We start from the raw sequence: 22,672 nt of genomic DNA on the forward strand, positions 1-22,672 counted from the left end.
GCTAGGACCCCCAAGAAGCCCACCACTTCAAGATGCGGGAGTGTGTACTTGGGCTCCCATCATCAAGGGTGTTGTTCCAAAGGCCAAGTTTCCCTTGGATTTCAGCAGATCTGCTTGATTAACAGCTTCCCAGTCATCAGAGCAGGTGATGGGGGAGTGTGGGGGGTAAAGGGGGTGGCCAATAGTCACTGACATTCAGAGTAAAGTTCTCCTGAGCTTCCTCCCTGGCATGTTTCAGCTGTCACCTTGAGGCCTTGAGACCTTTGTACACGTGTAAAAAGGTTTTCTTCTTTCTCCCTGAAAGATCCCCCTGAATAATAATGGAAATGTGGTTATTTGGGTACTGGCATACACCTTCCCCCATGTAACAAGCAGCAAGGTGACATGAGACTGATTTATACAGAAAGCAAAGCATCCCAAAAGACTAGGAACTGTTGAATTCACACTTAATTTAGGTGGTGGAAAAAAGAGCAGAGCTGGTACCAAAGAAATTCAGTAATAAGCTTTGAAACTACTGTGCTGGAAGAAGATCTGCTGCCCTTTGAGCAGTCCTGGAATGTAGGACAAGAGAGGATAATTTTCACAACGTCTTTGCTGTGCCCTTGGCTTGACATATGGAAAAAAATGGACATTATTGAAAATGAAGTGAACCTCCACTGAGCTGGGAAGCTCCCTGTCAGAAAGCCTGGACTCCTTTTCGCGCTTAGGGATGCTCAGTGCCCTTTGTGCATGGGGAAAATAAACATTCAGGTTTAATTTCAAAGTAGTCTTTTTGGTAATTTTGTGTTTCTGTGTCCTCACCAACAGAGAACAGTATGTGTGCTGCTGCTTCTCCCACCGCTCCCGTGAATGTGTCGGGGTACCGTTACCTTTCCCTGACAAACTGGCACACTTTGCACAACTGCTTAGCAGCAGACACATTCCCTATCTAGATCAAAAAAACCCAAAACAAAGATACTGCAGCAAAGATGTACTAATGGAGCCTTTCAACCATAGCAAAAAAAAAAGAAAAAAATAGAAAAAAATCTCCTCCCCTCTCAAGAAAAATTGAATTTTCATTTCCCTTGCAGAAAGAAATTATCAGTATTTGGGACTATTTTTCATGAAGATACTCAACTGAAAATGACACCAGTTAAATGAGACCAGAAGTACAAGTTGATCTGGCTAAGTTCTTTGTTGTTGAAAATACAGCCACATTCAAATAACTTCTTTGGGTTTTCCCAAACCAATAACACAACCAAGAGACAGCATGTGCATAATATGCTTTATTGAATAAAATCCTGCTTCTAATATTTACACGGTGAAGTTTAGAGATGTAACCTAGTGAAGCATGGCAACGTGTAACATTCATAGGACATCTGGAATATCTTGAAATACATCTGAAACTACTTATTATAGCGATCAAGTGCCCACCACTGAATTCATAATTAAGGAAGATTTGAACTTTCTGAAGAATAGCCAAGATGAGCGTTAAGGATGACTGAGTTCAGAGAAAAGAGTCTGCTATGCGAATTCCAAACCCAAGAGATGTGAGTAAAGTGTCAAGAGGTTTGAAGGTGGCTTCTGTATTTCCTCATTGTTCTTCCCATCTCTGCAGAAGAAGATGACAAAATAAGTTACGAATCTTAAGGCATAAAATAACATCCACCACTTAAACAGAGGAGTCCTTCCATGGTAATCTTATTTTTTAAATTTTAAATGTCCTCTTAACCTCAAGTTGTGTGAACTAGAGCAAAATATTTACTTACTATGTATTAAAAACTCTATCACATTTTAAGCTGCCAAGGCAGGCGCACAGAAATTGGAAATGCTGCAGCTGATACCTAGTGTCAAGGCAACACTAATCACCACCATCCACATGAAGTCTTTACAAGGAGCTTTCATCCCCCACTAGCATGTTAAGCAAAGTGTTAGATGTCGTTTTTTCAAAGCTCTACTAGATATACTCTCGATCTACTATTATAGTGAAGAGGCGTCTTGTAGGAAAACTACAGAGTATCTTTCCTATCTATAGCTCAGGCTGTTTAAAAATAATTTAATTAGTGCTGATTTGCATGTATTCTCAGCCAGCTTTGAATGCAACTACAGACTCACAACAGCTCTTTGAACAGCCTAACTCATGGCACTAGCAGACTGTTACCTTAGATGTGGACTACTCACTACTTGTGAGCAAGACACGATTCACTGGCCATTTGCATGATTTTTGCCATCCAGCACAAGAACGTTTCTAAGCCAGGAATGTTGCATCCTACTCACGCCTCTGGAGGTTGTTAATTCTAATGGGTTACAGAGAGTGTGTTATAAAAGGGAGGCAGTCTAGCCTGCCACGTTTCGGATTCTGTGTTGAAGAAAAAACACCTGGATGTCAGTCTCAGGTTGAAAAGAAATTATCTTGTGCAGTCTCTTGTGGTTTATTTACCAAACAAAGAGAATAATTTCATTTTTCCCGTGTTTCAAGTTACCCCAGGCGAAGCCCTGCCTAACACCTAGGAGCGCAAAGAACAGACAGCTCCTAACTGAGGTATCCACCAGTCCTTTCCTGCTTCCTGCACAACTTACTAGTTGAGACAGGGAAAGTATCACTGTCATTTGCGAGTCTCTGGAGCGCTGTTTCTGAGCAAACTGCACTGGGTGCTGAAATACAACTTCAAATACATGCTTGGATAGAAAAACAAGTTTAAATCAACTCGCCATCATCCCCTCCTATCACCTATCCTTTAAGCACCAAGATTAAACTTCCCATAAAACAGTTCCATCATGAAGGGCAGTGTGGTAACTCCGTATTTTCAGAGACTAAATTTGTAATACTAATGGTGTGTCTACACGTTCACATGCACTGTCATGGAGCTAAACTGTCATCTGACAGGGACAGCTTTAAAATTCAGGGTTTGACAGGAAAACAGAATATGCAAATGTGGTAGAAAAAAAGCAGCAAAAGGAAACAGAAAAGCACTAGGCTATTTGCCTTTTTATTGCTACAACTACCCCTCAACATTTTATACAGTATTTTATAAAATTTGTGGCTGTTTTCTTCTTTCATCCTTTTATTCCACCCACCACCACCCCCCAACGAATGAACAGCCAGACACCATTCTGTCTATCCGGGAAACGTATATCCATCCTAATCCCTCTGCTTCTTTCTTCTTTATCTTTTTTCCAACTACAAAGAGTTATCTGGAACACAGCTGCCTACCTGGAAGCTATTTCTCTTACAGCTAACATAGCTATAAATTTTAATAACTAAGGAGCTGCTGAAGGATGCAGGTTTTGCTCTTGCCCGTCTCACTGGTGAGGTGTACTGTATGCCCTGTCAAATGCTGCCTTCAAGCAGGAAAACCGTCTGTACTGCCAGTCACAAGATCAGTGACTACGAACGTGTGAGGCACTGTCAACATGGGCTGGATAAAATCAGATGCATGTTGAAATAATAAGGCTGAGTTCAGACCTGATTGACTGCAGCATCCAGCGTGAGACCCCTGACACCCTGCATTAGCCCCAGACATGAAGCAGGAAGCTAATTCAGGTGCCCAAGAGGAAGGTCTCTGGCTGTGAGGTACATTCGTACACACAAACACACGTCAGGGAGGGTTTCATCTGTGCTTTTTAAAGGAAGATGCAAATTTGATTCTTTGTTAAGTGAGAAGTACTTGTGTGAATAAGGGCAGAACAATTTTGACACACCGGTAACTTGACAAAAAGCATACAGAAACCAGTAAAAGTAAGGCTGGAGTGGGGATCCACATGCCACCATACAGAACCTGTTTCCAGGTCAAACAGCCTGGGAAACATTATACAACCGGGGTCAACCAGCAACAAGGGGAGAGAGGCATATCACTGCAGACTTCACAAAGTGAAGGTGCAGGTGGTTTCTCAGTAAAACCTCAGAGATCTCAGGCCACATCAGAGAGGGCAATCTGACATACACTTTTGGTATGTTTGACCACTATCACTTTTTGTTTCACCCCCACAGCCTGCCTGAAAGCAAAAGAAGCAAATTCTAGTAAATTATCAATTAAGAGGTGAAAAGGAGAGGGTAGCCAGCCATGCTACTAGGTTGTATCTAAGAGAAATTACTTAAAACATAAGAAAAGCAACTACCTATCAAAATTGGCCATTTCTGTTATTCAAATGCCAATCCTACTTCTTCTCTTCACTGTGGAGAACTGCTAGTTCCTCTGTGTTCCTCTGTGTATAAGGACAAGAAAGGGCCCAACTTTTCTAACATCCAGAGGACTATGTCTGTGCTGAAATCCACACAAACCCTAACACAATTTCTTAGAAATGGTATCTCTGTCTCCCTGTGCATACCGTGATTTGGAACACATTATCCTCATCAGTCCGGACCAATACCACGAAACATCACTAACAAAACGTGACGCTGAGCATGAGAAGCAGCAAATGTAAAGCAATTTTTCCATTTCTCAGAAACATAAGGGTTCTACCTTACATGCAAACTCTTTGGAGTACACAGCAGAATGGAGGTCTACCTTAATGGCCATGTCAAGCACACAAAACCAATTGCCTAGTACAGCACGCAGATAAATAAAGCACTACTCCCCTGAAACGTGCTGTACAACAAGGCACTCTTAAGTTCTTTCTTACAAAGACTTTTGAGCAGCTCATTCCATTATAACACTAGTATCTAGTCACACCAACCAAAAAATGTGGTGTTAAGGGCCACACCAGCAGGATGTTCCCTTAGTCAAACCAGAAAGCAGTTTTCTGTGTCCTTACACTGTTTTCCAGACAGCTCCTAATAAACCAGCTCCTAGGTACACTAAATCCATGTTTTTAGCTGGTCAGTAACCTCCTCTGATATTGGTGCATGCTACAGCCCACAGGAGAAATGTAAATATGAATGCAGATGAAATGTAAATATGAATGCTGCCTCCCCTGAAGGTTTAGTATGGACTTGCAGCATGGAAACTAGACTGCATACAAACTCACTGTAATCTCAGAACCCACTTCTTTCTTCCCATACCTCTTCCCCTTTACCATCCTATGGAGGAATGGGTCTTAAATGATGTCTCTGAACCACCAAATGCCCTCAGTTTGGCTCCCCCTACTTGCACATGGGTAAGGTTATTTGGCCCTTTGGCTTCCTTTGGAAAGGAACAATATTAGACGCTACCTAACATAGCCCAGTAACTTGCCTGAACCATCAGAGACATCCCATTCTCTTTAGGAGAGCTTCACCAAGTGTATTACAGCTATGTTAAAACTCCCCCCAAAAAAGGGAAAAAAGGTCTTAACAAGTTTGGTTCAACTCAGATAAAAGGAGAGGTTTTGTGGTGAAAAAACCAGCATTTATCACTGATCTGCAAAACCAGATAACTATATTCTTCAGTTTTAAGTCTAAGGAAATGTGTTGGTATCTGAATAAAGGGTGATTGTAGAGAAATATTGTAAAGGAAACTGGCTTTCAGACACTGCCTCTCTGGCAGAGCTCCCATTTCACATACAGGGGCTGCATTATCAGCTACTGAGTGACACAAAGACAGTGAAATACAAAAAGTTGTCTTGAAAGTACCTATGCATATAAACAATACTAACATGAAGGCACTGATAATTTGGTCCTAAGGAGACCTCACAGTTTAAGTACAGGTAAAACGGACACAAGAGGGCATCCCTAAAATAAGGCCCATCTTGGCTGTCCCATCTTTGGTGTCCATAGGTATAAAAATCCCTGACTGCCTATCACAGGATCTCCTTATTCCACAGGAAAACAGGCTTCTTGTCTTCTTTTCTTTGTTAGTTCAGAAGTACAAGACCCATCAAGGCACAATCTCACAAATACAGGTCTCAACTCAATTAATTAAAGGAAGTAGAGAATACAACCTGTTGACACACTTCTTAACTATTTCTTTAACTCTGGTCATTGAACACCAGCAGCTCTCTCACAGCAATGCACAAAACTCTCTGAAGTCCTGGTTGGCCACTGCACAGTCTAATGCTACTTAGTATTACATTACAATGAAATCAAAGACAAAAGATGTTGCAGACTGTGATTAATAGACACATAATAGAAACATATATTACTTCACAGACTTGGTGCCTGAAGGGCTCTGCATACAGAAATATTCAAGTGTGACCAAACAACAGAGAAGTTTCCAAAGAAAAATATTTTTTGAATACATATTAAATATAAGCCTTATAATTCCATTTGATCAGAACTGCAAGATACTGCAGATGCTTCAATTATTTTCAATGCTCTGTGTATGCTTGCAGTGCAGTGCCTACATTTGGTGTAAACTGGGCCTTATTAGTACCTCACAGGATTACAGGCCACCCTGAAGAGGGAAAAATACAATGTTTAACATATGTCCTACCTATGTTAAGTGTCCTAATAAGGGTGGACATATATTCTGTGCTTTACCATTCCTCTCACCTTTCGCTTTGCATTCCTTTCACTTCTCAGGATACAAGACGTGTAATTTTCAGATTGATTAAGCAAGGTAATTAATTTCAAACACTGACTTCAATGGTACTACTTAAAAATACTCAGATGCCTTTAAGACTGAAGGCCCAAAGCGGTAAGAGGCAGCTCTTGTTGTAAGTACATAAGTAGTACTTCAGCCCCACACCTTACAATCACTCCGTCAGAGCCCTTACAGGCAAACTGTCAGTATAAGAGATCATTTCTCACCTGTAATACTGCTCAGTAGTTAATCATTTTTCGAAGAGCATCATAGCATTTCCATTTGTCTGGGATGTAGAAAGGCTCGAAAATGTGAGGGAAAGGAGTGTCATAGCCACATACTCTTGAAATAGGAGCTTCTAAATTCAAAAAGCATTCCTCCTATTAACAGAAATAGAGAATAAACGTTAGCGAGGCCATTATTTCCAGAAGTCTTGCATCACAAATTGAGGTCGAACGAACTCTGCCAGACTGACTGTCCTGGAAACTCAAATTTTCTATTTATATCTGAGCATAGGTAGTCCAGACCAGAACATTGCTTCCTTTTGCCCAAAGGTCCATATTAAAATAACAACTTGTATTAATGTTATTTTCATTTTCTACATGTGTGCCGCATTAAATCATAGGCAGTTATATTTAGTACATCTGCTATACATCCAGACAAGTGCTGCCAAGAAACAAATATTTTAGGAACAAAGGAGTAAGTGTTTCTTTCCTGTACCGCTTTTAAACGTATAGAAAAATTACATAATCTAAGACTCTGTATTTTTTGTTGGATACATGAACATCAAATTCAAATTTCTTCAAACCCTTAGATTATTGAGTCTGTCTGAAAAGCATTAAGCAGTTATGGAAATTATGAACTTGAACTCAAGTGGATTTGCACATCTTCAATGCTTGAGTCAAATCTAGGGTCTGCAGAAAACCCTACAACTTCAGAGATCAGATTTGACAATGACTGTAAGAGTGTTGTTACTCAACCTAGTAGGGCACAAAATATTACAAATACACTGTATTAATCTGAAAATAACCCATGCAAATACGTGCAATGGTACCAGCTATAATAACAAAATAAATAGTGGGGTTTCCATCTTCCTGCTCTCAGGTACCAGAGCGATGGCATGGACCATGATAATTCAAAAGAAGATGCAGAAAAAACTTTGCCAGATCGAACTGATGTCAATGATAATTATCAGCTCCTTTCATCCCCTTATCTTTAGCATATGTATTTGCTTTTCAGAGCAGACAAATGAAGAGACAAAACACAAACCAGGTCTCCTCCTGGCCTCTCCTTTATGGACTGCAGCAACTGAGACATCCTGGCCAACTTCCCCTGTACTTGGCTCAGCAAAATGGAAGGTGAAGGATTATCTAACAGTGCTTTTCCACCAGGGCCACAAGGAAAACAGTCAAAGAGTTACACTCTTCTGCAGCAAAGTGCTAAGTGTTTTCTCAGACTGATGAACTGATGAATGCACGTTGTCTTGCAGTCCATGGCAGCCTAACTCTAACTTACTGTTCATTCTGTACATCACAATATCTGGCAGCGTAGGAGGTATTCATAACACACTGAGATTATAGCCTTTTGCTCCAGATACCACTGTGGTGCATTGTGAACTGGTGTATTTCTGGAAGACAGACGGAAGTAACAAGTCCAGGGGGTTCTGTGACTGCATACACTGTCATTACATTTAACAGTGAACTAATTTGCCTATAAAACTTCAGAGTCTGAACAGGTCTGAGGTAAAAATATATGTAAACAATAAGAGAGATATTTTTGACCTCCATTTTCAGGCACTGCTTTTTGCAGGTTTTTTTGGTAAAGCGATAGATTCACGCTAGTGCAAAATGCTGCGAAGTAGACTGTATAAAATCCTTTACCCATCCCTGAGGCAGATCATGATGTCCTAACCCAACCTGCTGGCAAGGATATTTTTGATGCTAATCCTTGGTTCCCATACTGTGACTGCCTGATAACAAAGCAATAACTTTCAGACCACTCCAAAACTGGCCTGCCCAGAGCACCTGAGAAGTTGCATTATACCAAAACATACCTGCATATTCTAGACCTACAGACTTCCAGTCCTGCGTTGCTGTCTCAGAGTACCCATCACAGCATGACTACCTAAGACAGACCTTTGGCTTACATCATAACCAGCTCCACAACAATGGCTCATCCCAAATGAAGCTTGGACAGAAAGTCCAGTAGTTTTGCTGAACACTCTCACTGCACTATTCCCTGTGCACTGGGCATCTGTGCAGAAAGCAGCACTGCCCCTTCAGCGGCCCAAGCAGCAGCCAGAAGAATGTGAGCTGTGACTGGCTGGCAGGGTGCTATACGCCCCTGAACGAGCCCCCCACTTTGGCTGTAAACAAATACCTCTGCTGGCAAAGCCAAGCTACATAGAATAGTCACAAGCATGCATATTTATTAATGCTGTTGTTATTTATATTTAATTCAATTTATATAAATTATATTTAATTCAGAATAAAAACTATGTCGTAAGATTTTCCAAAATTCCACGTAATATTCTTTTTCTTCAGGGAGAACCCAAAACAGCTGTTACAAGCACCTCTTCTGTGGGTTTAAAACTCAGGGACTGTTTTTAGTTTGAGCGTGCTCCTGTTGCTTTGAAACATGTACAGATTAGAGAGTCACGTGGATTCCATCACCTCAGTGAGGAACTGAGAGGACACTGAGATGACTGGGGTGTTGTATAGTCAGATACCATCCTAGAATGACAACCCAAGAAAGGTGAAGAATTCTTCAGTCTGAGCTACTCTGTGTGTGTGTATACAAAATTACGATTATTTTAATATTATTTAATAATTTAATAATATTATTGTATCTTTGCAGATTTTTAACTAAATTATTGCTCTGTAGAATACTTCAGAGGAATAAAGGAGAAACACAAGCCATCAGTCACACCCATGAGAGAAGTTCACAACCCCCCTGGGCAGTCTGTCCCAGGGCTCTGTCACCCTCACCATGAAAAAGTTCTTCCACATATTGATGCAGAACTTCCTACGCTCCAACTTGAGATCATTGCCCCTTGCCTTGTCTCCACAGACAACTGAAAAGAGGCTGGCCATTTCCCTCTGTCTCCCACACTTCGGATATTTATAAACATTAATCAGATCCCCTCTTAGTCTTCTTTTCTCGAGGCTGAACAGCCCCAGTTCATTCAGCCTATCCTCGTAGAGAAGATGCTCCAGGCCCTTAATCATTGTTGTGGCCCTCCACTGGACTCTCTCCAGGAGATCCCTGTCTTTTTTGTACCTGTCTTTTTTACACCTTATCTGACTGAAGTAAACAGTTTCACAAAGGTTAACACCCAAGCGGCTCTGATTGTAATAGTGTCACACTCAGAATTTCACACTGTAATGGTTTACCATGGAAAAAAGTAATTTTCCTACGAAACTGATAAAACATGTCTAACAATACTCTGAGTTAACTGCTTACAGTTTTCAGAGAACTGTCATAGAATGGCTGGGCCGGAAAGGACCACCTTCCTGGATCATTTAGTCCACCCCCCCTTCTTAAGATCATTTACAATGTATTTTTTACCTTACCAGCCTTATCTATATAGGTAAATCCCATACACCATGTGTATATGCTCTTATGCCAAGATTACTGACACAGACATTTTACAGACGCCGGTTTGGGTCAGGCGATGTGCTGACTGTGGAAGGTAATGGAGTAAGTCCCTCAGTGTCAATGACTGAGGAAGCAACAGAAAAGCTGCAGACCTTGCAAAAGGAAGATGATTCAGCTGGCATTTAATTTACAGATTTACTGAAAATATTTGCAAGAGTATCAATAAGAGCAAATTGCAAACAATAACAGCTTTTAAGGTTTATCTTTTCTTTTACAGAATGGAAATAAAATCATAACCCAGAGGGTGGAATATAAATATCATCAGAATGAGGTATCAGAAAGCAATCAAGAAAATGCACTTTTAGAAGTACTGTAAAGAGACAAGAGTCTTGAGAAACACCTGGCTTAGGCATCACAGTTCTCATTCAAAACATAATAAAGCTAATGTTTTTATCATTTTGAACATGCTCACAGCAGGACAGCTAGATTTATTAACAGAATCACAGTGATACTGCTCTCCTGCCATATGGCACGTATTTGGTCCAAAAAGAAAAAAAAATCCTGAATCCACACATTTTACACATAAGCAGTCACAGAAAACAAGCTAAAGGCAGTATCTTCCTAAGGTGATTTAGATGGAAACCTCTCCCTCTTTTTTCTTTTTGTTAACTACTTTACCACTTGTGCTTTGGATACATCTAGGCATGCAGCGAGTCTTTTGTGGGACTGAGGTTTTTGCTTCTAAAGATCCATAATTAGCTTTGGGGCCTGTTTTGTTTAAAATAAAACTAATAAAATTTATCAGTTAATGTGGTTTTGATCTATCTTTGGAATCAGTTCTAATTTATGGGACAATATATTCAGTTGTGTCCTCTAAATCCAATTCAATCCAAACTTGTTCACAAAGACAGAATATGAAACTACCTGCTTGATGCCATTAACTTAATAATTGCAATCTAAGTCTCATTTGACTATATTCTTCATCAGATGCCATTACACAGTGCTAGCAAGATTTATATCTAAACATTAAAAAAATTCCAAAATCATCTTCCTTTTGACCTCGAAGATCACTTAACCCATGTGATCAGCACATAAAACAGCTTATTTTATATGGATTCTTGTTCACAGTTGCTGATAAAATTTAGTCTGTAGAAGAAACAGGAGTTCACCTCATCCTGAATATGCTACTTCCACATCTGTGGCACATATTGCTGGGCCAGATGTTTTGTACCTGTGCAGCCACATTGTAGAGAAATGCAACTGAGAACATTAAATAGACATTTTAATTTACATACACAAATCTTTTTAAGACCAATTAGCAGACATCCATTGTACAAGCCTATCAGTACAAGCTTGCCACAGTATTTAAAAGTGTGACAGAAGACCAAAATCATAAATTAAGTCGATTTACTCTGTACTACCTGGGCATATAAAGGGCTGGTACCGGCCCAATGTGCTCTTGCACAACAGAGGAATGCAAATTTACAGCCTTCAGTAAGTCCCTGCATATTTCTGAGAGACTGTTTAAACAATCTGACATCTTTGAAGGAAAGGCCTTCTGAAAAAATTTAAAAATTAAATGGTTGGGATTTCTGATTCACTGTAAAATTTGATAATCAATATAAAAAGGTATACTTAGTATCATATCCACTAACTTGCAAAACTCCACTGGAGTAAAAATTTGGTTTGATAGAAAAAAAACCTTATCAGAAAACAGATATAGTTATCAGTCTAATATATCAATTTTTTAGTTGTTATTGTTATTTTAGAAAATTCAGACAAAACATTAGATCACCATTCTTCCCACATGCTAACTGCAGAGGTCAAATTCTGGCCTCATTTATTCAATATGACCTTTGCCAATTAGCCTAGGTTCTCTGAATTTCACTCAAGTGTAACTGGGAAATGCATTATTACATTATATAAAGATATTTTAAGGTTCCTTCCAACCCAAAATATTATATGAATCTACGATTATATGATTTTAATTGGTCACATTATGTCATCTCAACATTTGATTTTCAATACACATTTAGGAAGATATTTCAAAACAAGAGCACAGGTCCCGGTAAAAATCTGTTCACAAAATTCAGAGGAATCAGTCAAATGTATCACACACACCAATCATGTTAAAAACACCTTAGGCCTTGATTTTAGAATAGATGCTAAAACTAAGGACTTGATAGGTGTTGAATGATTGTATTTTAAATGCATCCTCTAGTACTGAGTACACTCCCTCTACTTCTCTAAACTACAATATTCCAGTATGCTAATCTGGGAAACTTTATCCAAGTTTATTTTAGCTTTATCTAAGTGTAAATTTTATTCTTGTCAGATACTTGGGTATGCATTGCTAAATCAGGGCTGTGAATGTAAAACTCTTTAAAACATGCACAACTGAGAATTGCAGGCATTCAGAGAGACATAAACTTGTACAAAAAAGGATAAAATAAGATAAAAAACTCCATTGTTGAGCATTACTAAAAGAAAACATTACTCATCCTTCCGCAACGTACAGGAAAATAAAGCAATCTGGTCCACCATTTAGGGGAAGCGTTTTTAGGCATCTGGCCAGTAAGAAAACAGCTAAAGGGTTTATTGCTCCAGACCTTCCTTCCTCTGAAGGGAATCTTTACCATTCTATATTCATAGTAAAAAAACCTCCATATGCTAACGCTTTGGTAAGTATGAGTAAACGAGACTATCTCATGTAGCTAGCATGTCAGATGACACCAAACTGACACTTTTTCCCTTAATTTTCCTGGGTTTGGTCTTAGTCTCTTTCCTTCCAAGTATTTTTGATCTATTTTATTTTTCACCTCTGATTGACATGGATTAAAATCAATGAAAGCAAATTTTACTTTTTAAATTGATGTTTAAATTCTACTACTCTGTAGAATACATTCTAAGGTGAGAAAACTTGCCTTTAAAAGTCAATTCCTTCTGCAACACTTTATGTCCCTGGGGTCTCTCCCATGCTATTCTTATTTTGCAACACTGCAAAAAAAATTAAGAGCTACAAGAGGATCACATGCCTACAGAATCACCGTATGAGAACGCTGATTTTACAAGTTCTTTTTTCAGTACAGGAATTTGCTTTCCCTATGATGAGAAACAATAGTTGATTTTAAAAACCAATGTGAAAAGGTGGAGTTGATAGAAATGTTAATACTACTTCTTGTACTATAGCTACCGTAATAAAAAGACTAAACAGAAGGTCCATTACACAAGGCAGAGTGCAGGAACATTTTGCATGCAAGATTACTTAATTTTCTGCTGACGGTAACTACCAAAATCAGACCCAGGAGCACAGTGAAGGTTTAATTTAGTTGTGGTTCCTGTCAATTAGAACTCTGAATTTAGAAGACATACATATGTATTTGAAGAACTTTTCAGAGAGAAAACTCTTTCACTTTCTGTTCTGATATTTTTATTCTCACTTATTTATGCTGTTGTCATAAATTAAAAGTGTGGGGCTTGGTTGAGAAAACTTGGGCTGGATCACTTTGTAGATGCCTGTTACTTTTATATAATCTATTACTTCCCCATATGGATTTTCAAGTGTTAATTACCTACTATGGTATGAATGAGATGAATCCTACTATAGGTTAAAATTGAGCCTGATGATCTCATTTACAATAAAACCCGTTTATTTAAAGTCAAAGCTTTGACAAAGATTTTAAAAAGAAGCTTTCCAAAGAGGCAGTCAATCAAACTCATTTTATAAAAGGTTGATTTCATGCAATAAAGCTGTCATTAAACATAGATTAAAGGTCTTTTTCTTTGGCTTCTGCTTAAAAGAAAATTCTCATTTGAACTGTTTACTTTCAGTAACAGGAGAATCAAGCATCTGCAGTGTTACATGTCTCACAACTGCAGTGCAGTACTTTTCTTGACAGCTGCAAGAATCAAATGCTACAAACTTTAAAGATAATTTGTTTTGTCAACATGTAAACATTACATTCTTATGAACAGTCCATAAGTACTATAGACCCATGACATATTTTCAAGTATATATATATATATATCTTTTTTTAGAGGGAACACTTTTTCTAACAGATTAGCCATTTTTGTCTTAAAACACTTTTATAAATCTCTTCCTGATAGTTAAAATAGTGATACAATTTTCCTCAGAGAACTCTGCAGTTATATGTTGAAAACATTTAACTTTTATCAGTTTTCTCCTTTCTGAGGGAACAATCCTTTTGTAACATAGCACAGCATGTAACAGTTAATTTTACCTCCTATTAATTCTTTGAATTTAAAGAATTAATATTTTGTCAAATAGAAATAGTTCACTGCTAAAATTATCTTATGAATGACAGATAATATTTTTACTTAAAAAATACATCAGCAATTAAAAAATAAAGCAGCACTTAGGGGAAAAAAAAAGTCCTTTCTGTGTAATTCATTGGCTTGTTTCCATTAAAAAGCAATTAATGGTAAATATGGTCTTTTATAGACCTGAACCACATAAAAACGTATTTATAAATTAAGTCAAATGTACTATATAAGAGATGAAGTATTGTAACATAAAACGAACAAAATTATTTCCAAATATTTCACATCCTTCGTAAATCCATCATGCTAAAATAAGAATTTACTTCAGCTATTTTTAATCATGAGCATTGAATCCATCAGCAGTGAATATATTTCCGACCACAGTACTTTCAGAATCCAGATACGTACAATATAACACAACATTCTAAGAGCAGTACTTCATTCTGCTTTAACAGTTAAAGACTTTCATACTTAAATTCTCTATCAGATGTTGCACTATGATACTCATGTCAAATTCAAAAAAAGGATATATGAATTTTCCATACTAATGTCTTTACTAGAAAAGAGAGTGCTTGTGTGCTTTAAATGTTGTCTTCATCCGAAGAAACACATCGGATTCAGGAGAGGGGGGAGGTGAAAGACTGAATTCATTCCAGATGACATACACACACTTTTAGGAAACTTAGTTCTACTATACGCCTTATACCTAAAAGGTTTCCCAATAAACGTTGAAGGAATTTGAACAAAAATGTTGTGAACTACGTAAAAATTATTTCCAGTAATACAAGTGGAAGCAACTCAGACTTGTGAGAATATAAACACTCTTACCTACTAAATAAAGTATTTTCTAAACTACTCTCTTCGGGTAGGATGGGATTTTTGGTGCTATGGTCATAACTACAATCCTAAAAGGTGATGTTAGGTCACTATAACTGTGTACCAGCAGCACCCTTGCAAGCCAGTGCTGTTAAAATGGTTTTTATTTTCTGCTGTGTGGAAGTTGATAAAGAATTAATTGAAAGTTTTCTGAAAAATCAGTATCTAGAGTATCCAATATGTTATTTTCTGTTTATAATCCTGGATATGCATATATATATATATATAAAATTATATATATATATATAAAAAAGATATCCATATCTTTCATGGCAGATATGTATTCACATGTTTTGCTCCTGGCACATCATTAGCTGATGAAAGTAATGGCACTGAAAAGATGTTTTAATTCAAGTCACTGAAAAACTTTTATGTGGCATATTTTCCCAGACCACTTAAAATTTCTTTATATTCAAAAATAATAAACTTACTCTGTTGAGCTCATTACTTCCATATCACAGAAAGGAATGTGCATAATTAGACAAGTAAACCAAATGAGGATAATGTTGTCTTCAGTGCCACTTGTATCTCTGGGAGTTGTAAAAAAGAGGATTTGATCAGAAAATCAGGACAGACTCCTCATTATGAGCTGGATTACGTTTCTAAAATCCACATGGATTATTTTTTTGGAGTCATACCTTTTGTATTTCACTTAGACTGCAATGTAAATATAAATACATTAGCAACAAAAAAGGAGAATCTCCATTCTTAATTGATGTGGGGGTAAACATGGTGATAAATTATGAGGAAAAGGCTGAAGTACTCAGTGCCACCTTTGCCACAGTCATTAGCAGTAAGACCAGTTATTCTCCAGGTACCCAGCCCTCTGAGCTGGAAGACAGAGATGAGGAGAAGAATGAAACCCCCATAATGGTCGAGATCAAGCTGAAGCAGTGTTCCCAGGTGGCCAAGAAGGTCAACAGCATCCTGGCCTGTATCAGGAATAGTGCAGAATAGCAGGAGTAGGGAAATGGTTGTCACCATGTATTCAGCACTGGTAAGGCTCCACCTGGAATATTGTGTTCAGTTTGGGCACCTCACTACAAGAAAGACAGTGGGGTGCTAGATGGGGTCCAGAAAAGGGCAATGAAGCTGGTGAAGCTTTATGAGGAGCGGCCGAGCAAACTGGGGTAGTTTAGCCCAGAGAAAAGGCAGCTGTCACTCTCTACAACTGTGAAAGGAAGCTGTATCCAGGTGGGTGTTGGTCTCTTCTCCCAAGTAACAAGCAATAGGATGAAAAGAAATGACCTTGAGTTACACCAGGGGAGGTTTAGATTAGGAAAAATTTCTTCACCGAAAGGGTTGTCAATCACTGGAACAGGCTGCCCAGGGAAGTGGTTGAGTCACCATCCCTGGAGGGATTTAAAAAGACCTGTAGATGTGACATGGTTTAGTGGCAGACTTGGCAATGCTAGGTTAGCAGTTGGACTTGATGATCTTAAAGGTCTTTTCCAACATAAACGATTATATGATTCTATGAGCTCCTTACAGGCAGAATAACATTACTGCTTATGAAAAATCCACGGTTATTTTCTGCAGTTTCCAAGAGGAAGAACTGAAACTAACTTCTCTATCTTCCACAACTTGAGACAACACCAGCAATCTTAGCAATGACTGCCTTATGCAGTTGAGTTCTCATTCATACACAGGTCTGAAGATTGCCTTCAAATTTCATTTTAGGTAGATTAACAAATTACCAGAATATCTTTAATAACCCATGGAAGACTGATAAATGTTAAATTCTCTTTAGCATGTTTACAACACAACCACTCCAACAAACATTCACTTGAAGCTGATGGGATTAGAGCCTTGGTCAGTGGCTTAGTTCTCTAGGTAGAACTGCACAAAATATTAGCACTGCATTCCCAAGGCAAAACAAACAAAAAAACCCAACAAAAATACCACTTCTTTTTATGTCAAACAGCTTATCCTTCCCACACGAGCAGGCAAATGAGTAAAAAGCAATTTTCATTTCTTCCCACCCCATGTTTTTATGCAAAAAGGCTAAGACTATCCGTGAAAATTTTAAACAATTTAAATCCAACCCAGGGAAATCAATCTAGGACTTGAATTGAAATATATTTAATTCAGAATGACACACTGACAGGAATTAAATTCTTCCCAGTAAATTTATAATTCACATTCTTTAGGGCACAAGGTGCAGCAGTCAGTATGAATCTTCTCCACAAAATAAATGGCACAACATGGATATGCTCGAGAGGATGTAACAGGACCTCCAAATCACTAGAATACGCTACTGCCTTAAATGAACCGTAACAACGCTCCTTGGCAAGTAGGGGGTTTTGATGGTTAATTATAATCCACCAGATGATTACTTTCCACCTTTTCACTGGAAGTACTAGAAACATTAGCTTTTCCTAGGCAGTTATTGCTACACTATATCTGAAACAGTCTAAGGTCTTTCCTACAATTTCATACGCTATACATTACACACCCAAAACCACGACCAAATTCTTCAAAGAGAAGTAATTTATTCTGCAGAGTAGCAACCTTACAGCAACATCTACTACAGATGATGTTATTCTATAGGAAATTCCAACTTTACAGTGCACTTTCTTGAAGTGGACATCATGAATATTTGTACCAGGGCCCACAAAATTTCTAAAAACATCTCCTCAGCCCCAGACAGTTAGAATGACTGCCCAGGCTCAGATACTCTCAAGTATCTGAAGATATTTGTTTTATTTAGATACTTAGCATTGCTAACGGTGTGTTCAGTTAATGACCCTGCAAACTGTTACACATACATTAACACAGGTGAATAATCCAAATTAAATCAACAGCGCTAAAGTGACACAGAAAATTATTCTAATGTGAAATGTTTGCAGCAAGTAATTTTTCCACATCACTGAGCAAGACAATAAACATTTATTAAGCTTTAAAGTGAAGATCATCCTCTTAATTACATCCTACACCTTTTAATCACAAAGCTAAAATATACTACTGGTACAGTCAGATTTCATAATTTTAGATCATCATTTATCACCTACCATTCTAATTACTTAAATAAGTCTTTTGCAAAAACATCTCCTGGTTAAGCTCAGCATGCCAGAAGTGGCTGGAAGGATTTGCTGCTAAGGGGTTTAATAGTCAGTGAGTGGTATTTTTATTTTTACAGCTGTTTAGGCAGCTGAAAGATTCTTGCAAAGACAGACTTGCCAATCTACATATCTGGCATGGTAAAACCCTCATAGAAGTACTTCACACACACGAATGAAATTCTAAGGAATTAATAACTGCTGTTATTAAACAAATCAAAACAGCATATTTCCCATTTTATACTGAAGCATTTGTATTTTGGGACAGCACAGCAGGAACGATGCTGTCACTCGGACTGTCACCAAGCACTTTTCCACGACAAACCCACATCTTAGCCAGGCAGCCAAGGGAGAGACACAAGTACAAAGGAGATGTCTTGTCCACCCATGAAATGTTTGGGGACTACTTAGTATTTTTCCACAGCATTTTTGAACATTATCGTCTTTGTAAAATAGACTCAGAGCTTGTGGGGGGTGGGTATTAGATTGCTTGAAACAGATATATAAGGAATTTTACAGTGTATTCTTTAAACCAAGCTGTCATTTTACTTATGTATTTAATATATAGGAACCTGCTCAGTGACTCAAATTCACTGCTAGAAGAATTCCAAGTGCAAAGTTTCACCTCACATATTAAATATCTTCTCATATAATGGAAGAAGTAACTGTTAGGAAAGCTGACTGGTAAGTATAGAGAGGTCATTTTTATTCTACAAAAAAAAAAAAAGTGTAAAAAATTGAATGGAGAGAAATGCAATGAGGTTTTACAGAAAATATAAAGGTTTATGCAAAAAAATACTCAGAAATACTAAATGAACCATACTGGATACTGAGAATTTGGGTCCAGGCGGACTAAAAAAGCATGAAAGAATTATTTTATCATACAAACTAAATTTTTATATCATGTTATGACCAATTTTCATTAAAATAATTGCTTTTCTTTTTTTCCTAGAGAAATGTAATTTTTATAGTTTTGAAAATTTTTCACTACATTTCCTAAATTACTCTTAAAACAAACCAGCCAAATTGCTCTAATATAAACAAAAATTGCCAACAGGCAAAAACCACCCCAAAAATAAAAACAAAAGAGAAAACCCTCTAAGAAAGTTTAAAAAATACTTTTTTCCAGCTATAAAATGTTAATGCAATTCTGTTACAAAAGACCAATTAATGTGCTGCAAACAAAATACTTTCATTCCAAAATGTGTAATAAAACTATCTAAACAGATAGCATTACATCTCTTAATTTGAAATTGAAAACTGGTCTGAAAAGCAAATCCAGGAACAATGCACTTCAGAGGCTCCAAAATTTTAGCTTACATTTACCCCAGAATTAATAAATCAAACTGATTGACCAGATTTTGAAGTGTGAATGAACTGCATGTATAAAAACAAATGCATGTGTCCTGTGAAGTAACCAGCAACATTTAAGAACAGAAATACTGAGAATGCAATTAATTATTTTGATATAATAGAGAAACATGATGGCAGAGGTTAACTGAATATCTAGGAGTCTCAATAAAATTTTCATTGGATTGAGCCCAAGCATTTAACTTGTTCTATGTTTTAGAACTGAACGTTTAAACTAATTTAATGCTCAAAACAATTATGTGAACTTTACTTTTCCACTAAATCATGAAATTTTAATTTTCACTCCACTAATGAACTTTCTGCTTCAGAGCCAACACTATAAATCTTTTACATAACATAATCTATCTCTTCCACCAACATCATGAACTGTATAGCAAATCTCTCACTGAAGAGAGTAAAAAGTAAAATACCTACACAGCTGCCTTAGTTACCACGAAGCACCTGGCATAATCCTCTGCTTTTCAGTTACAAACAGTTTGCACTCAAAGTACAGTTCCCATGAACGAAAAGTAAATACAATTTATTGGCAGAACTGCAAAAAGGAAATTGCAATGCAGTTCAAGCTGAAATTTTTGTTCCCCCCCGAAACAGTAAAAGTCAAAACGTTTCCTTCATCTAAGTCCATTAGGAAGTTTATTCAGTATGTAAAATTTTTGCTGAGATTAATCTATCAACACAAGCTGCACTCTGCAGGAGTGGAGATCACTAACAAATGGCATCTGATATCATGGATGGAAAATTGAACTACAGTAGTACAAAGGCAGAGTATTTTATTAGTTACAAGGTCTGATTCTGTGAAGCTAATTAGTAAACAGCAATCATAATGTCCCTCTCCTAAAAGAAGAAATCTACATCTACTTTATTAAAGTAGGATTGTTTGGTATTTAATGGTCTCTATGTCAGCCCATTTTCTCAGTTTTTAAGACACTTTTTTGAAACACGCCTTCTTGTTTCATCCTGTATCCAGCACTGTAATTATACAGTATCATAGAATCACAGAATGGTTTGGGTTGGGGAGGACCTCAGAAACCATCTAGTTCCAACCCCCCTGCCATGGGCAGGGACACTCTCCACTCAATCAGGTTGCCCAAAGCCCCATCCAACCTGGCCTTGAACACTGCCAGGGACGGGGCAGTCACAGCTTCTCTGGGCAGCCTGTGTCTGTGCCTCATCACCCTCACGGGGCAGAATTTCTTCCTTGTATCTAACATAAATCTGCCCTCTCTTAGTTTAAATCCATTATCCCTCATCCTATCACTACGCACCCTGATAAAAGAGTCCTTCTCCATCTTTCCTGTAGGCCTCTGATACTATAAACATTTGCCATGTGCAATCGCAGAGACTGGAATATATGATATAAAAAAAGAAGCAGAGAGAGAGACACCAAAAAGGAGACTTTTATGGAAGTTTGAGCTTTCCTTTGCTGGTGGCCAAACCCACTGTTGTTGCAATCAGATTTCCCATCACATAAAGTCAGTACTGATGGCAGAAGTCAGGGATTAGGTGCACTGACACTAATACGCTCTTCCAGCTGTGCAAACACAAAACCAAAACACATATTTAAACAACGGTTCACAAGTCAGGGAAATTCCTTCAATCACCAGCCCACGCATCTTATTTCCTCTCAATAAATGAGACCACCAGGCCATGCCCAGCTAGTTTTCCTTTCACTAACTTCTGAGAAAGTATAAGGATGCAAGACTTGACTAGGTCTCAGAATTAAAGTTCAGCCTCTGCCACCACAGAAGGCCACAGTTTCTGCCATAGATTGATCATATTTGACTGTGCTGCATCAGATTGTGGTGATACTCCAGTTGCTGGGGGTTTTTCATCCCTGATCCTTTTGTATGACAAGTGGCCCTTTTCCTAATTTCAAGCCACTCCTTTCACATTCATTTGTATATTATTTTTCCCCAGTATTACTTTAGTAAAAGAGATCTTTTTCTCTTCATACCTTTGCTCTTTTCCCTAGTGAATTAATAAACAGGACTTAGATTCCTGTCGGCAGGCACTGGTAAACTATGTTCCTACAGCAGGCTCTCCTCAGCTTACCCTAGCAGCTCCTCCTTCACATCATCTGTTTTTCCTGCTTTTTACTTAAAACTAGTTGACCACATGCAAATACACTATTCCACATGAGATCCTACCACTATCTACAACAAAATAAGGTTGTATTATTTATACTGTAAGGGCCTCTCCAAACACACTTGTCTTTTTAACCAACTGCATGATGCTGGTTGTGCAAGGCTGAGCAGAAGCTAACTGACACACTCTTCCTCAACTAATACCATGTAAGCTTAAGCAAAAAAATTAAAATTATTAGTTCCTAGCCATGTAATCTTTTACTTCACCCTATTGGTCTGTCCTTTCTGCTTCTGAGAGCCTCAACATTATCCAGGTTCATTATAGGATTCTACACTTGGCTATATTAAGAATAGACCAACTTTATGACTTACAAATTTGATTTTTTGTAACTAAGAAACTGAAGAGAGTGCTAAGATCTAACCAGGTCTTAAGAAATGCTACTAGCAGCCTCTTACACCTAGTAACATTTTTGGGAGCCAAACATACTACAATTTTCATCATATACCCTGCAGTTCTTGTCAGGATCTAATCCATCATGTAAATCTGGTACAACATATATTTGCTACATAAAGCCCAGCAAATTCCTTAACAAATTTTGTTTCAGGAAACATCAGCCTGACCAAAAAAAATTATCAGAATACAGTAAATTAAGAAAATGAGTACTTCATGCTTTTAGGAGAGAATTCAGAGCTATGAAGGTGGAAAGCAAGTATTGAGAGAAACCCAGCTAGTACAGAAGTTGTTATGGGGCTTTTCTCACTGTATTTGGAGACAACATTAAGTCTGGACTTTTCACGTCTCAGCTGGTAGAAAGAAAGTCAACCGACTGCTAACAACTGTAAGAAAGAATCCTGCAGACACTGCAGGCATGGGCTTGTATCACTGGAGATCCAGCTTTAAGTGTTTGGCATTGTACTTTCCCTTGATCAAGACAAGAAACATCCTCTCAAATGGTTGGTTAAGAAACAGGAAAAAAAAGCCACA

At 37.9% G+C, this 22,672-nt stretch overlaps 1 protein-coding gene across 1 annotated transcript in view; it reads right to left on the bottom strand.

Annotated features, from left to right (window-relative positions):
• Nucleotides 1–1,250: 1,250 nt before the first annotated feature.
• The window catches only part of BCKDHB (branched chain keto acid dehydrogenase E1 subunit beta), a 131,073-nt gene continuing 109,651 nt past the window's right edge, over nucleotides 1,251–22,672 (bottom strand). The window contains exons 10-11 of the mRNA XM_084260994.1: nucleotides 6,647–6,799; nucleotides 1,251–1,591 (exon numbers count right to left, since the gene is read on the bottom strand). Coding sequence (XP_084117120.1) covers nucleotides 6,659–6,799 — 141 coding nt within the window. The 3' untranslated portion in view covers nucleotides 1,251–1,591; nucleotides 6,647–6,658. The remainder of the gene's footprint in view (nucleotides 1,592–6,646; nucleotides 6,800–22,672) is intronic.

Source organism: Gallinula chloropus, assembly GCF_964237585.1.
Source record: "Gallinula chloropus genome assembly, chromosome: 3".
Lineage (NCBI taxonomy): Eukaryota > Metazoa > Chordata > Aves > Gruiformes > Rallidae > Gallinula > Gallinula chloropus.